Here is a 13,714-nt window from a genome sequence, read left to right on the forward strand (position 1 = left end):
TTGTACTTCAATGAGTACTGCCACAAAATCGTGCAAAGAGAACTGATCTCTGAGTTACTGTTACCAATTGTCTGTTAAATTTCCAGACTGAATAGATGCAGAAGTGGCAAAGTATCTTCTGTCTCTTCAAAATACAAAGTCTTGATGCCTTCCTCTGTCTCTGATGCTTTGGACAGCTTCTCTGGAAATATGGCAACCATGCAAAGGTGCTGCTGAACTCTTTTCCTCCCCCAGTGTCCTTTCCACTCCCTGAGAAGGCTGCTGCAGGAATTACTTCTCTAAATACTAATCTCCTGGCCTGTGTGCTAAGTTAATACTTGCTGCATAAATGATTCCAACCCTGACAAATGCCAGCCAGCAAGGGAAGGCTGTGACACTTCCAGACTTGTGAAGATATGACAGTGTAGTAAAGGAAAGAAGGGGTTTGTACATTCAAGTATTCAAAAATAGGATATATGTCAGAAAAGAGTGTCAAAGAACAGAGACATGAAACAGTCTTCAGGTAATAAAACCATGTCAAACATAGCAAAAAAATACAAACACCAGAATAACTTAAAAGAACTTCCTTTGCAAAGTGTTAGGAATTGAGATGTAACTCCCTAAAATCAATCAAGGTGAGAAGTACTATTTATAAGTCAACTAAAATACATTTATTCAATAAGTGCAGCAAACTGGGTTTATAACCTGGCATATCCACCCTCATGTTCTAGTTGTGATGACATCACAAATTACTCTTGTGTGGACAGCACTTAATTACACACACCAAAATCTCAGTTTCTCTTTAACTGGATACAACATGATCTGACTTTCAGTGAAGGATTTACTGTAAGATCTGCTAATTACAGTTTGGCTTGATCCTTGGTAAGAAGTGCTTTTCTGGGTTTACTTTTTGTATATTTGGTAGAGATTTTAGGATTCTGTTTGTCTAAAATAAATTAAAAAATAACATTAACAAAACACTCACCACTTACAGCATTAAAAATAATGCTTACACTCAGGGAATAATGTGCAGAGAGGTCTTACATCCAGAGGAAATCTTTGTGTGTGTGCCCTGACAGAATTAGTTCCCAAAAAAAGCACAATTGGCCCAATTAAGATACAGAGATATTTTTAGAGCTACTGGGATTTTGTTTAAAGGGGTCATCTGTATTTCCAAGTATCTAAATGCTATCAAGAGACAGAGATATGTCAACCTGAAATTACAGCAGACATGCTATGGCAGTGTTCCAAACAGTGACCCTCTAACATGAGTTTACATCACTACGCTGGCAAAATCAGCACAGAAGTTTCCTAAAGATGGCAGCCAAGGCACTTCAGAATGCATTATTACCCCAAAATTCTCACCTCTTTTGGGAGCAAGGAAATGAAGTCTCTTTGAAACTGGGGCTCTATCACTTGCATCATGTGTTTTACTTGTGTTGGTTCACAACTATCAATGAGTTCATCTAAAGCAAGTAACTTCTCTGGTCCGCTCCAGCTCTGCAAGGGAAGAAGAAGAAAGAAGAAAGAGTGAGCTTAGTTTAACAAACTGGTTTGGTTTATATCAGTAAGTGCCACTGCTGTGCCAATAAGACAAATTAAGTTTCCTCATCGAACTATATACAAGCATATAAAAAGCCAGGAGATAAATGCTCATGCTAATGACACAAAAGTGAGGAGTTAATCAACACAAAATATTCAAAATTACTACACTAATTCATAAGCTAAGAAAGGATTTGTTATATGCACATAGAGATTGGCAATTAAATAGATAATAATATTTAGTAATAATAATTGAATTAATTAAGCTTCTTTTGAAGTTGATGAAATCTACACACATGCTAGAGACAACGGAGGGGTTGCAATAGAATGAACACCCTTTCTCTATTGTGCATTCAAGTGAGATGATAGCTTTTAATCTTCATGTTTCATCTGGTAGACCAAAATCTTGAAATAAGAGGAATGGAAAGTAAAAAACTTTCTTGAAAAGTACATTAGCTTACTCTCTGATTATTACTACAGTGTGTCCCTAAGTGACAATGTTGTAATTTCAGAATCCTGGCTATAAACCAATGCATATTTTGTAAGTATCAACTTACACTTGAATAAACAGGGAATTTTGATTGGTAATTTTCTTACTCCACATTTTTACTAATGGGTGCTATAAAATTTGAAGATTTTAATAAGGCACTCAACTGGGAGCATAGCAGATTAGTAGCATCATTTGTAGGGAAAAAAAATTGTAACTTAATATACTGAGGATCTAAAAATCATGTCTTAAACTCATTTGTGCTCATCAAAGAGCTTTGATTCGTTATATGAAAACAATTTAAAGAAAGAAAACTTAAAGAAAAAACAACAGCTACTGCTAACTGATTTAGCAACAGAATTAGAGTCACAAATATAACCTTACAGAGAAAATGAGACATCACGATTTTGAGAGCAGGTTCACATTCCTATTCTCAAATGTCTTCTAGAGTGACATTTACAAGTAAATTAGCACATACAAATGATATTACAGTTACCATAAGAGGCTAACTCAAACTTAAAAATGAGGGCAAGATACCTTACAGTTTTGATTTCTGTATCTGTTTTAGTCTGCCATATATCTTAGGACCTTTACTACTTATGCTCTCAATTTGGATTGGATTCTGAAAATTCACTCTGGTGTCCACAATACTACAATGTTAGTGTACTGTGTAGTTTCTGCCAGAACAATGGGGCAAGTGAAGAAGAAGGTGGAATTTCTGAAGTGAATGCAATCAGATAAAATACCCAGCTTTACTCGACATAAAAAGATCACGGCATTGCATCATTTCTCCCTATTTAAAACATCAAAATACTTGAAATGTCAGTAGAAGTATAATTTACCCAAATGATGGCCATGGGGACTTCCTAGTGACCCGAGTCCCTCAGGGCAGTGGAGGTGGCTCGGTTATGGAGGCAGCACTCTCTGGGAATGCCGCAGGAGCAGCGTGCACAGCAGCTGCCTCACCCCACTGCCATGGCCCTGCCCTGCAGCAAATGCATGCCAGGTACTGGACAGCCTACCCTAATGGAGGAGGAAGTTCCTGACCTGAGCCTTTCCACACACTGTAGGCAACTGTAAAAATGGTTTAAGCTGGCAAGAAAACGTTCCCCATCCACCTGTGTGTGTGCAGTATCACCACGGGAGATGAGGGTTTCCATGTCCCACACCCAATACCTCAGAATATTAAAAAGAAACAAGACTGTCTCAGCCAAAGTTGCAGCAGTGCTGTTGTAAACAGCTTTTGTTATAAATTTCTTTCAATAGAAACATTTGCATCACAGAGCAGTTCTCCATAAATTATGCACTGAAGTACTGTTTATCTCACCAATTTTCCAACTGCTGTTTGTTTCATTAACCCACAGCTTAGCTGGTGTTAGGTACAAACGTTTGCAGTCTTTAATGTCATCTGTCAGCCGTGTTTGAATTTAGGGGAATTAAAAAGAGGGAAAGCAATACTTGTGCTACTTCCTTATAATATAAATTTCCAAGGTCAGTCTCTTAATTTATAAGCAGCTACATTTACTAAATTAGAATAACTAACTGAAGAGCATTGTTTGCTACTGTGGCAAATGTTACTAGCAGTTACCAACATGTTATTGATTTATAACGTCACTGTATGCTATCTTAATCTGTAACTCTCTTACACTCAGTTGGTTTTTAAAACTTAATACAGATCTGGACAGAAAAGGGAAAAGATTCAAGAATGAGAAAGAGTTGCTAATGACTAAAAGCAGAACCCTCTTTTATCTGTCTGTCATCATTAGGGGATGGGTACAGGCAGCTTCCTATGGATCTTCTTAAGCAATCAACTGCTACAAAATGTTGTCTCTAGGACATTGTCCCCTCAGTCTTTCACTTAAGCAAACAAACCTCCAGCTACAGTTGGTAAGGGGTCTCTGAGGGAAATGTCTGGCATGGAAAATTAGGAGGAAGCCTTGCCAGATGAACACAACTGTTTGCATTAATGAAGACTAGTAAATTCTGTTTCTGGGCCCTGTAGCTTGATCCACTTGCAAGAAAACTACATGTCGCTCATCAGGCAGAAGGGAAAAGGAGTAACTGTGGCTTTGATGAGAAACAACAGTAAACAAACATTGCAAAACAGAAAGAAAATGTAACTGTGGTTTGCAAAATTTCAAACTTTGTAGAAGACCAGAGACTTTTGAGACAGGTTGTGCCGTGACCAGACACCTTGGAATTCTACCAGGCAATTCCCTTTCAAATTGAAGGTCCTTGTAAAGAATATACTTTATCTTTAAAATACTTTTGCTTAATTGTCTTCCTTTGCTTTCCTTGTCTTCAAAACTGAAATTTAATTTTAATGTAAAATTGAACTGAAGTTTTTATTATGAGCAGGGTTTCCCTTGGAAAAGATAACTCCAGGATTCATTAACATAGCCCTTGGGAAGCCAGCAGGGCCCACTGATACTGCTCTTTGAATGATTTCAGAATCCTAAAGAAACATATCCCCTCTTTGCTCCCATTTCCTCAGGAAGGTGTTGATTTGTCAGCCAAAGCCTTTTGGCTGTTCATACCAGCCTTTCCTCCCTCATCCAGTAAAGCAGCTGCTGTAACAATGGCACTACCTAACTGAAAACTATCCCTTCTTTTCCCCCTGCACCACTCTGGGTAAATGTCTTCCCTTTTTTACAATCAATATAAACAACATCTTTGCTGCTTCTACAACTTCCACCCCACACCTCCTGTCTGACCTGCCACCTGTTTTTTTATCATCATCTGTTTCTGCACCTCTCGTCTTCCATGACCTGCACTCTTCTATTGCTCAGCTCTCACCTGCTACCTTCAATTTATACAATTACAGCTTGTAGCAATTATATCCTTCTGCTATAATAGGTATATTAAGGACAATCTATTTTAAAGAGTTTAACTTCAGGGTGCTGTTCTCCATTACTAAATTCTGTTAATGGAGGTCTGTCATTACTGAGACCTGCAGAAGGGCTCTTCTTGGAGCCTGCTTCTGTCCAGCTCTTGGATCAGTTATCCAAAACCCTGCCATCCCACACCCCGAGGGTATCTCAGTCTGGATAAAAATAGCACATAAGCACCGAAAGAAACACCATCTACAGCTGTAGAGCTGTACAGCAAGTAGTTTGTCACACCAGGAGGGACTCAGGAGCAGCTAGTGCTGAAGTCCCCTCATTAACCCATATCAGAGCCCAGTCCCCAGCCTGGTCTCCAGGGCCCAACATTTGGAGCACACATGGTGGACCTTGTCTAGAGGAGCTGTGACTGGCTCGGACTCCACAACCCTTCCAGAGGTTGGATAACGTAGAGTTCCTCCTGAAACCAGCTGAACTTGTATGTAACAAAACTGCCACAAGGGCCAAACCCAAGGGACGGGCAGGGGAGCTGCTCTAAGTCTGCAGGACTGCTCTGGAATGAGCCAGGAATGGTGATGCAGCCAAGAGGGGTGTGAAGCTGCAGTGCAGATCTCTCCAGAGCTGCACGCAGGGGTAGCACAGAAACTCCAACCCTTGACCTAGTCCCACCACAAGACACAGAGCAGAAAATGCTGCAATGCTGCTTATGGTACAATCTTTATGCCTGCTTCAGTAAGAGGTGGACTACTCAGTTGTACATGTATTCATTCCTCAGCATCTTTGGAAGGGAGAATGGTAAGCAGTCTCTCCTTGAATTTAGGTGACTAAGCCAACTACTTATGTAAAAAATGCCAGATATGGCAAAAGCATTTTGGACACTATCTAAACTGCTGTGAAAAAAAATGCTTCCGGATGTAGGTAAAATGACAGCATTCACTAGTTATTCAAAGTGATTGCCTGTATTGGTGTGTATGGAACAACTTTTCAAAATCAATTTTCCATGAAAATGCCATTTTAAAATAAATTACTTAAATAAAAGACCACAACACCCTAAGTATATGAAGTAGGAAGAATGGAGAGCTTAATAATTTTTAAAGCACATACCACATCTGACTGAACTTAGCATCCAGCTGACTTTTTTTCCTTATGCCAAGCAATTTGGTGATTTAAAGCTTCTTGTAAAGGAAGAAATTTGGTAAAGACACACTTGGGCACTGGGTTTTAAAAACTCTTAAAGTGGATTTTAAAAAGACCTGAAGTCAAGAGCCACTGCAAACCAGAAAAAATAAACAGGCCTTTAAGAAATTAACTGGCTTGAATCTAATAAAATGCCTTTCTATTCTTCTCTCCAGACTTCACTGAAATCCATATACAACTTTATTTTTAAAGATAAAGTGCAACTATACAACTGTTTCTCCCTTCTGCATTATTTCACTACTTTAAAAACAAAAGGCTTAGATCGATTATAAAACATAACAATAGGAAATACATATAAAAAGTAAATTTTACAAAAAAACCTGATAGACCATCTTAAGTTTTCTTAATATTTGCAAAGTGGTCTTGATTTTATCTGTAAAGATAACACAGGAGAAGGACTGAAGGCCAACATACAGGTGAGAGTCCTCAAAATAGCTAAGTATCACTGGTCACTGCCAGCTTCTAGGCCAAAGAACAGTTTTACTTCAAACAGTACATATGTCCCCCTCACATGCCTCTAGAAAATTAGCTTTAAAATTATTTGGAATTATATTTTCACATAAGATGAGAGAGCTATTAAGCTGGACTAGTAAGTACACAATACACAAAGAAAGCTCTCCCATTCCTGTTTCTCTACAGGAAAAACTTTGTATTGCAAGAATGATGCTGCATGTGCCATTTAATCCTGCCCTTTGGGCAGAGCTACCTCCCCTATGAATGTGCTTTTATCATTTGGCTGTTTAAGACCTGCCCCATTCATGAAACTCATGTGAAAAATAAGCACATAGAAAATGAGGAGGCAAGCAGATGTAACACTGAGATAGAGCTACATGACTCTGAAAGCTTTTCTTCAAAAGTAAGGGACTCCCTTTTGTGAATGCAATAAAAACTACCAGTGACAGACATGATCAATAAGTGCTGCTCAGTGATCTCCAGACAGGAGAGAGAGGCCTCTCCCTCTCTCTCTCAATAGTATAGATCAGCATTTAGGCATTTAGTACTGCAACTAAGTATTCTGACAAGTTGAAAGTATCTAAATATATATGTATTAAAACATGTTTTCTGCATTACACGCTGTACACATGTGTCTACACAGGCAAAATTTTCATGGGCTTACAGACTACTCATCCTAACCAAACAGCCAATAGCACTGCTCTTACTGTCATGGGTGTCTGCACCACTTTTAAACACTTCAGCCTTTCATGATCTTTTTCAAAAATATGTAACTGTCACTAACTATCAATCTTACATCAATGTAGGTTACATATTGTAATAAAATAGCTTTTGTTAGTACAAATGTTCTAACATTACAAAATGTTAAAATACAATGTAGTATTACATTACCATATAAATATACAGAGTACCATTCAAATATGATTCTTAGGGGTTAAAAAGACATATTTCTATGAACAGTCTCAGAAAAGATACACCACAGTAATTAAATGTGAATATTTTTAAGAAATTGAATGATGTGTACAAGAATCCTAATTTCAAGCTTCCACTGGTTTAAGCAGATCATAAAGTGTAAAAATAAAGAGGAAAGAGGTTCTACATTATTATTTTAATGTTCAGAACTGACAGTGATTGAGATCAATGGTATTATGTGGCAGCATGAATCAAGCCAAAGCACACTTCTGCCTGCAAAATTGTATGATAGATACCTGTATCTACAATATTGTTCTTTTATCTTTGCCTGTTACAGTAATTGAAACAATGCCTGTATTTGTTAGTTGCTCCTTTTAGAAATGCTTTTAGAAGGAACGGTTTATTAATCAAGATAGGAAGACATAATATTTCCATTTTTCAAATCAATGACTAAGACTCATCTCTGCTTCTTAAAAACACAGAGCAAAATGTTAAGATCTCCATGGTACAGGCTATGGACCAGAAGGGGAAGCTTGCCCCAAACCTTGCTTGTATTAACATATACAAAATTGTCTCATGTGCTCCCTGACTGGTGTCCAGGCGGATTTCAGTTCCAACCTCTGCAAGTAGTCCATAGCTTTCTCCTTCACATCTTTTCTTTTGTCCAGATCAGTAATTTTTAGGCGTTGCTGAAGGCATTTTAAAAGATACGAAAATCCTCTTCCTTCAGCTGTGTACCCATGTGCTGGCTGACATGTTCAGTACACAGAGATGAGTAAAAATACACATTGAGTTTCCTTTTAATCTATTTTTGATAAACTTTTCTTTCTATTCTTAGAAGACACCAGACTTGTGACAAATCTAGAGCCGTAATTGCATTGAAGCAAACCATGCACCGAAGCTTACTAGTCTCGAGCAAAAATGGCTTGAGGCCATGCAGGTAGCCCTTACACGTCGGACAGACTTTGCAGAAGATGTGAAAGCATTAAACAGGAAGGATTATGTTATTAGGAAACCAGTTAAAGCTGTTATTTTGTGCTGAAACTGGGAACAAGTATTCCTTAAAGCCAATGCCCATTTGCTATTGCAAGAGAACGCGAAATCAATGGCAGAGACATTCTGGGATGTACAAGGAAGACCAACTCTACTGAAGCGCTCCCTGACATAAACCATGGAGGCAGAGTTGCTTCAGATGCTTCTTTCTGCAAGCATGGTTACCTGGAACATTTTCAGCCATTCCTGGAGGCCGGAGGGTGGCTGCACAGATGTAATGCGGCGCCGCTGCTGTCCCTGGCCATTGGCTGCCCGCAGGTCCCCAAACGTCGTCGGCGTGGCGGAACACGGCACCAGCCCCGTGGTACTGCCATACAAACAAAAAGTGACAGCCATGGGTAAAACATCAAGGAAAATTCACAAGAGAGCAAAAAAATCTAGTATATAATTTGCAACTATTACTTAAACTCTTTAGCTTCAAGCAAAAGCATTAGCGTGAAGAATTGTTCTGCTGGTCACTCAAGAGGTCAGCCCCTCACTTGGATAAATCTGCCTGCTTCTACCACTGCAGTGCTAGCCCTCCAGCTAGGGGAGAAATAGGGATCACATTTCAAGGCTGAAAGATTATCACTCTGTTAACTGCCCAGCAAGTTGGGTGTAAAGATACAGGTTTACACATTCCTTTCCTTGCCAGAGTGTTTCCTTTCCTTCTGGGCTACACTGCTGCCTTCTGACTGGGGATGTAGGAAGCCAGATCTCAGAGTTCCACCTGTATGTGAAATGTGCTAGTGCTGCTCCATCTCCAAACAGAAAGGAAAAAAAAAAATCTATTTTTAGGTTTTAATATATTTTGTTGACAAAGAGCTACTAATATCAAGCAGTTCAAGTGGCTTAGTGGTCTGGAAGTGGGCTTTGAAATACTCTATATAATCTTTTAAAGTTTGTGTGTTGATGGAGTGACACAGGAATTAAAGGGGGGGGTGTGAAGTGAAAAGGGAAAAGCAGCCAAAGGTGCTCTCTGAATCACAGTTTGATTTTTTCACTCTGACATGTTAAAAACCAGCTCATTCGTACAGAATTGAACTTTTAAAAGAGCTGGGATTAAGCTACTATTGTGGGAGTCTAAAGAAATACAGCTGACTGTGTTTTCTGGTTTGGTGGTTTTTTTGTTCGGTTGTTTTTTTCATTTTCAGGATTGGTTTTTCTTTTGGTTTTGGTTTTTTGTTTTTTTTTTGGGGGGGGGTGGTTTTGTTTTGTTTTTTTTGTACATAATATAAAGTACTTCATTCATAGAATATCAAAACTGTATTCCCTAGCAGGAAATATGGAACCCCAGTAGTATTTAAATACTACTTTAAATATAGTGCAAGACTCCAAAAAACCCTCTGCTTTTTTGTAGGATAAACCCAGCTTGTTAGTAGGCATGAGCTTAGAGGGTTTACTGATTTTTCAGTGGCTACAGCAACAGCTTTAAATGATGCAAGGCAAGTTCATTTTAATATTTACCTCATTATGCTCTACAAATATTTCACTCTACTCTTCCTTATTCCGAGGGACAATCATAGCATGTCCTAACATTTACCCAAACTGGTCAAGAAAAGTAAAGATTGGTTTGAGCAGGCCTATTTTTAACTGTTCATTTTGCTGAGTAATAACAGAAACAGAAGCTGGTATGAAAATACTGTTTCAGAGATGAAGGATCCTCCCAATGGCATTTGTTTACTGACTTTACCTGTTATATGCAAACAAAGTTCATCAGCTGGTCAATTTTAGAGTCCCTGATCCTAGGGAAAATGGAAACAAGCAAGCACAAGAACTGCATCATTTGCCTACATATTTTTTAGATAAAACCAAATCAAAGAGTTTAAGAGAGGAGGATCAAATGTTACTTAAGGATTCTTTTCGGCCAATAACTACTCAAAATCCAAGTAACATCAGTTAAAAGTGTTTTTAAAATAAAAATGTGATTTTACAGCTTAGTCATTCTAATCACCTGCATAGAGATCCAGCACAAGGCCTATCATTCAAGGTCCAAAATAAGGCACCTGAAATTAGCTTTTATTGTTTCTGAGTACTAGGTAGCCTCGAACTTGCCCCAGTAGAACTGGTACACTTTACTTTCTTCTGCTGTAAACCGGTTCTCAGTCAAAAATAGTTATTCAAAACATGATCTAAAAGTTTCTTTCCATTGACCTCAGATGAAACCAGAAGACACTTGTTCATGCTTTATTTTTCCTCTATGTTTTCATCCTCCTGAAACGAGTCAGGTCTCTGTGGAAGCTGGACAAGCCCAGCAGTCCCTCTGAACCTGACAGACACACTTGACAAAAAAGCGCGCTTTCTTTGATGCTGAACTGTTTACTCTCCTGGGAGTGCAGAGAACTCCCACTGTGTCAACTAAGAAATGGTGGCCAACAAGAGAGTCCTTCCATTAGACTGACTCAGAAATCAGAAGACACCACCTGCAGGCCTGGGTGGATGTGGAAGCTTGCAACAAGTGCGTCTCAGCAACAGCACATCACCTCCTTTACTCTGCTGCAGCATTCACACATCTGAAAAGCAACCCTAGGACCTGCTACCTAAGTTTGCACTCATCACCTGATAAACCTCTTAAAGCAAGAGAAATAAAATAGAAACTACTTTGCAAGAGCCATCAGTGACTGAATACTATTGTAGTGCATTCAAAAGAAGTGCCATTTCCAGAGAGCCTTGGGAGGCTCATGGGAGGGACCATGCTTGTAGTGGGGAAAAAAACGCAACATAGTGTAAATTCAAACAGGATGGGAAGCAGTGTGACATCCAAGCACAATTGTTATGGCAACTACATAGTAAGAATGCAGTTGCAAGGCATGCATCCACAGCCCTGCTCTGCTGCTGCTGCTCATGGTTAGGAGTGCTTTACCCCACAAAGCTTTACCTGATGGGAACAGCAGCAGGGATTTGTGCTTCCTGGCACCACACAGGAGCAGCAAGGAAGCAAAGCAGAACCCCTAATACTTTCACATTGTGCATAGCAAGTACGTGTGTGTTCCTGTTAAGATCAGATGGTCTGCTCTGCCTACATGAATTTCCATTCTCTCACTCCTGTTACCATAGCAAAGTGATACATTTGATCACAATTTTAATAGTCTTAGGGTTTATCGTTATGTCCCTTTTTAAAATCTGATTGACTTTATTCCCAAGAATGCTCTAGCCCTCAAAAAGTCTCTTAAGTAAATGGGCATGCTATATTTAGAATGAAACACAAACCTCAACTGAAGAAATGCAAGTCTGGCTACTTCATTAAAACTCATCTTCAGTTCACGTAATTTAAATTAGCAAAGCAATATACAAATGCTGATACCACCTCTTCTTTGCTTTACAGTGTTTTAACATTAAGAGGAGCTTAATTAATCAGGCTCAGCAATTGGAAAGCCAGGATATACGCAGGAATCAGGATCCAGTGATCTGTCATTGCATTTAATTACCTTGTGTATTCTGAGACTTTGCAGGGTTTCTTTCCCAGAGAGAAAGAACGGACCTCGGAGCCATGGTCCAACTTTCTCTTCATCTGCAAGGTGAGGGAAAAAGAGTAACAACACGGATTTAGTTACACAATCAACCTTACTTATGTGTACTTCTGTAAAATTAACACATTTTTACCTTCTACTTTTATATCAAATTTCAAAAAAGTTGACACTCATAGAATCACTTAAAGCAGTATTTTATTTTCTGAATTCAACAATATTTGATACATGTTTTAGAGGGTGCATGTTATATATTATTGCTCTTTTAGGGTCCAAAATCTATTGGAATTACATTCTTTTAATTCCCAAATTGTGCAAAAGTGTGCGGAACTGTGTTAATTTATTTTGTGTTAGTTTATTCACTAAACTATTCTCTCTCTGTCCTCCCAGGAGAGGAGGAAAGGAACTAAACCAAAGCCATGGATTCTTTGTGTTCAGGTTCATTGCTTAATCTCTAATTTAAATGGTTAAATTTTAGGTAGCCTATCTGCATTATAAACCATATTTATTTCAGGGCCTAAAAAAAAATAAAATAAATTATTGTATCTTATGTCTATACTTTAATCTTAAAGCTGTACATTGAAAACATTTATAAAATTGCAGTAAAACTGAGTGACAGATTAACCAGTATTTTTCCAAGAAGGGTAAGGATGAAAAACACTACACCCCAGTCTCGAATGTCACCCGCAATTAGATATGATCAAAACCAAATAATGAGCAGGGCAGCTGCTAAAAGGGGAAGCCAGACTGCAAAAATTACCAAAGAGATGGAAACCAATGAAAGCCATATTTATCTAGGCAGACAAATAGAGATTACTTTCTACATATTTGGGTAATCTTTAACCACAGACTTTTGGACTAAATGAGACATACGTTTGCCAAATGCAACTTCTGAGTTTTTGTTGGTTTTCCATTTTTTTTGAGATGTGATACACCACAACAGTTTAGCCAGCTGAAAAATGTTTACTGCTGTTTACAACTGTGAGCTGCAAAATACATAAACTACTAGTATTACATTTTGACTTTAGTATAACCTTTTGCTTCCTTTTTTCCAAATTTCATGTTTAAGATACGGTTTAAAAGTTGGCATCTTTCATACACAACTGATTTGATCTTTTTTAATGTTGTGTTATAACATAGTTACTTAACCATTTATTGTATCAGTCTAGCTAGCTAAAACAAAACACCCCAAACCCAACAGGATTCTCTAAAGCTTATGGTCCATATACTTTTGTTGTGATTTTGGTTATTTCTACTTTTAAAATACCCTTACGGCTTTACCTAAAAACGGTCACCAAAGGTCTCGTGTTCTGCTTCATTAGTGCTTACACAGGAAAGCTAAGGGTGCTTTTTATGGGAACAGCTACAACACAACCAGAAGAGCTTGCCTAGTAGCTGTGTTTTCTTACCCATGCCTCACATGGGACACTCCACGGCATTTCACCAGACGAGCACTGAGCCAGAACCGCCCTGCATGCTGCCGAATCACCAGCCTCACCCTCGCTGCTTCCCCACGCTCCAGGAGGAGCAGCCCCCCCCTGCTCCCCCCAAGAAAACCAGTTGCAAGGATCACTGGAAAATAATGGATACCATCTTTTATTGCTGTGCTAGGTAGGTGAGCCATCAGAATTACCGGAAGCATAAGTAAGATGTTTCAGAACGAATTTCAGTATTCAATGTGAGACTTTTCAGAAAGGGTTTTTCCTGTTCAAGAAAAATTTTTATTTCCAGCTTGCCTTTCTGAGACATGATCATCATCATATTCCTCTTCTGCTTCTCACAAGAGGGAGATGCAGTTTTGC

At 38.7% G+C, this 13,714-nt stretch overlaps 1 protein-coding gene across 4 annotated transcripts in view; it reads right to left on the reverse strand.

The window, feature by feature from the left end:
• FBXW7 (F-box and WD repeat domain containing 7) overlaps positions 1–13,714 on the reverse strand; it is a 176,985-nt gene that overhangs the window by 18,742 nt on the left and 144,529 nt on the right. For 3 of the 4 annotated variants that reach the window (XM_059844380.1, XM_059844381.1, XM_059844383.1), the window contains 3 exons: positions 11,874–11,956; positions 8,632–8,773; positions 1,345–1,479 (listed from right to left, as the gene is read on the reverse strand). In XM_059844380.1, the coding sequence (XP_059700363.1) occupies positions 1,345–1,479; positions 8,632–8,773; positions 11,874–11,956 (360 nt within the window). The remainder of the gene's footprint in view (positions 1–1,344; positions 1,480–8,631; positions 8,774–11,873; positions 11,957–13,714) is intronic. The other variant, XR_009486218.1, reaches the window with a different exon arrangement.

This window comes from Haemorhous mexicanus, chromosome 4, assembly GCF_027477595.1.
Source record: "Haemorhous mexicanus isolate bHaeMex1 chromosome 4, bHaeMex1.pri, whole genome shotgun sequence".
Classification (NCBI taxonomy): Eukaryota; Metazoa; Chordata; class Aves; order Passeriformes; family Fringillidae; genus Haemorhous; species Haemorhous mexicanus.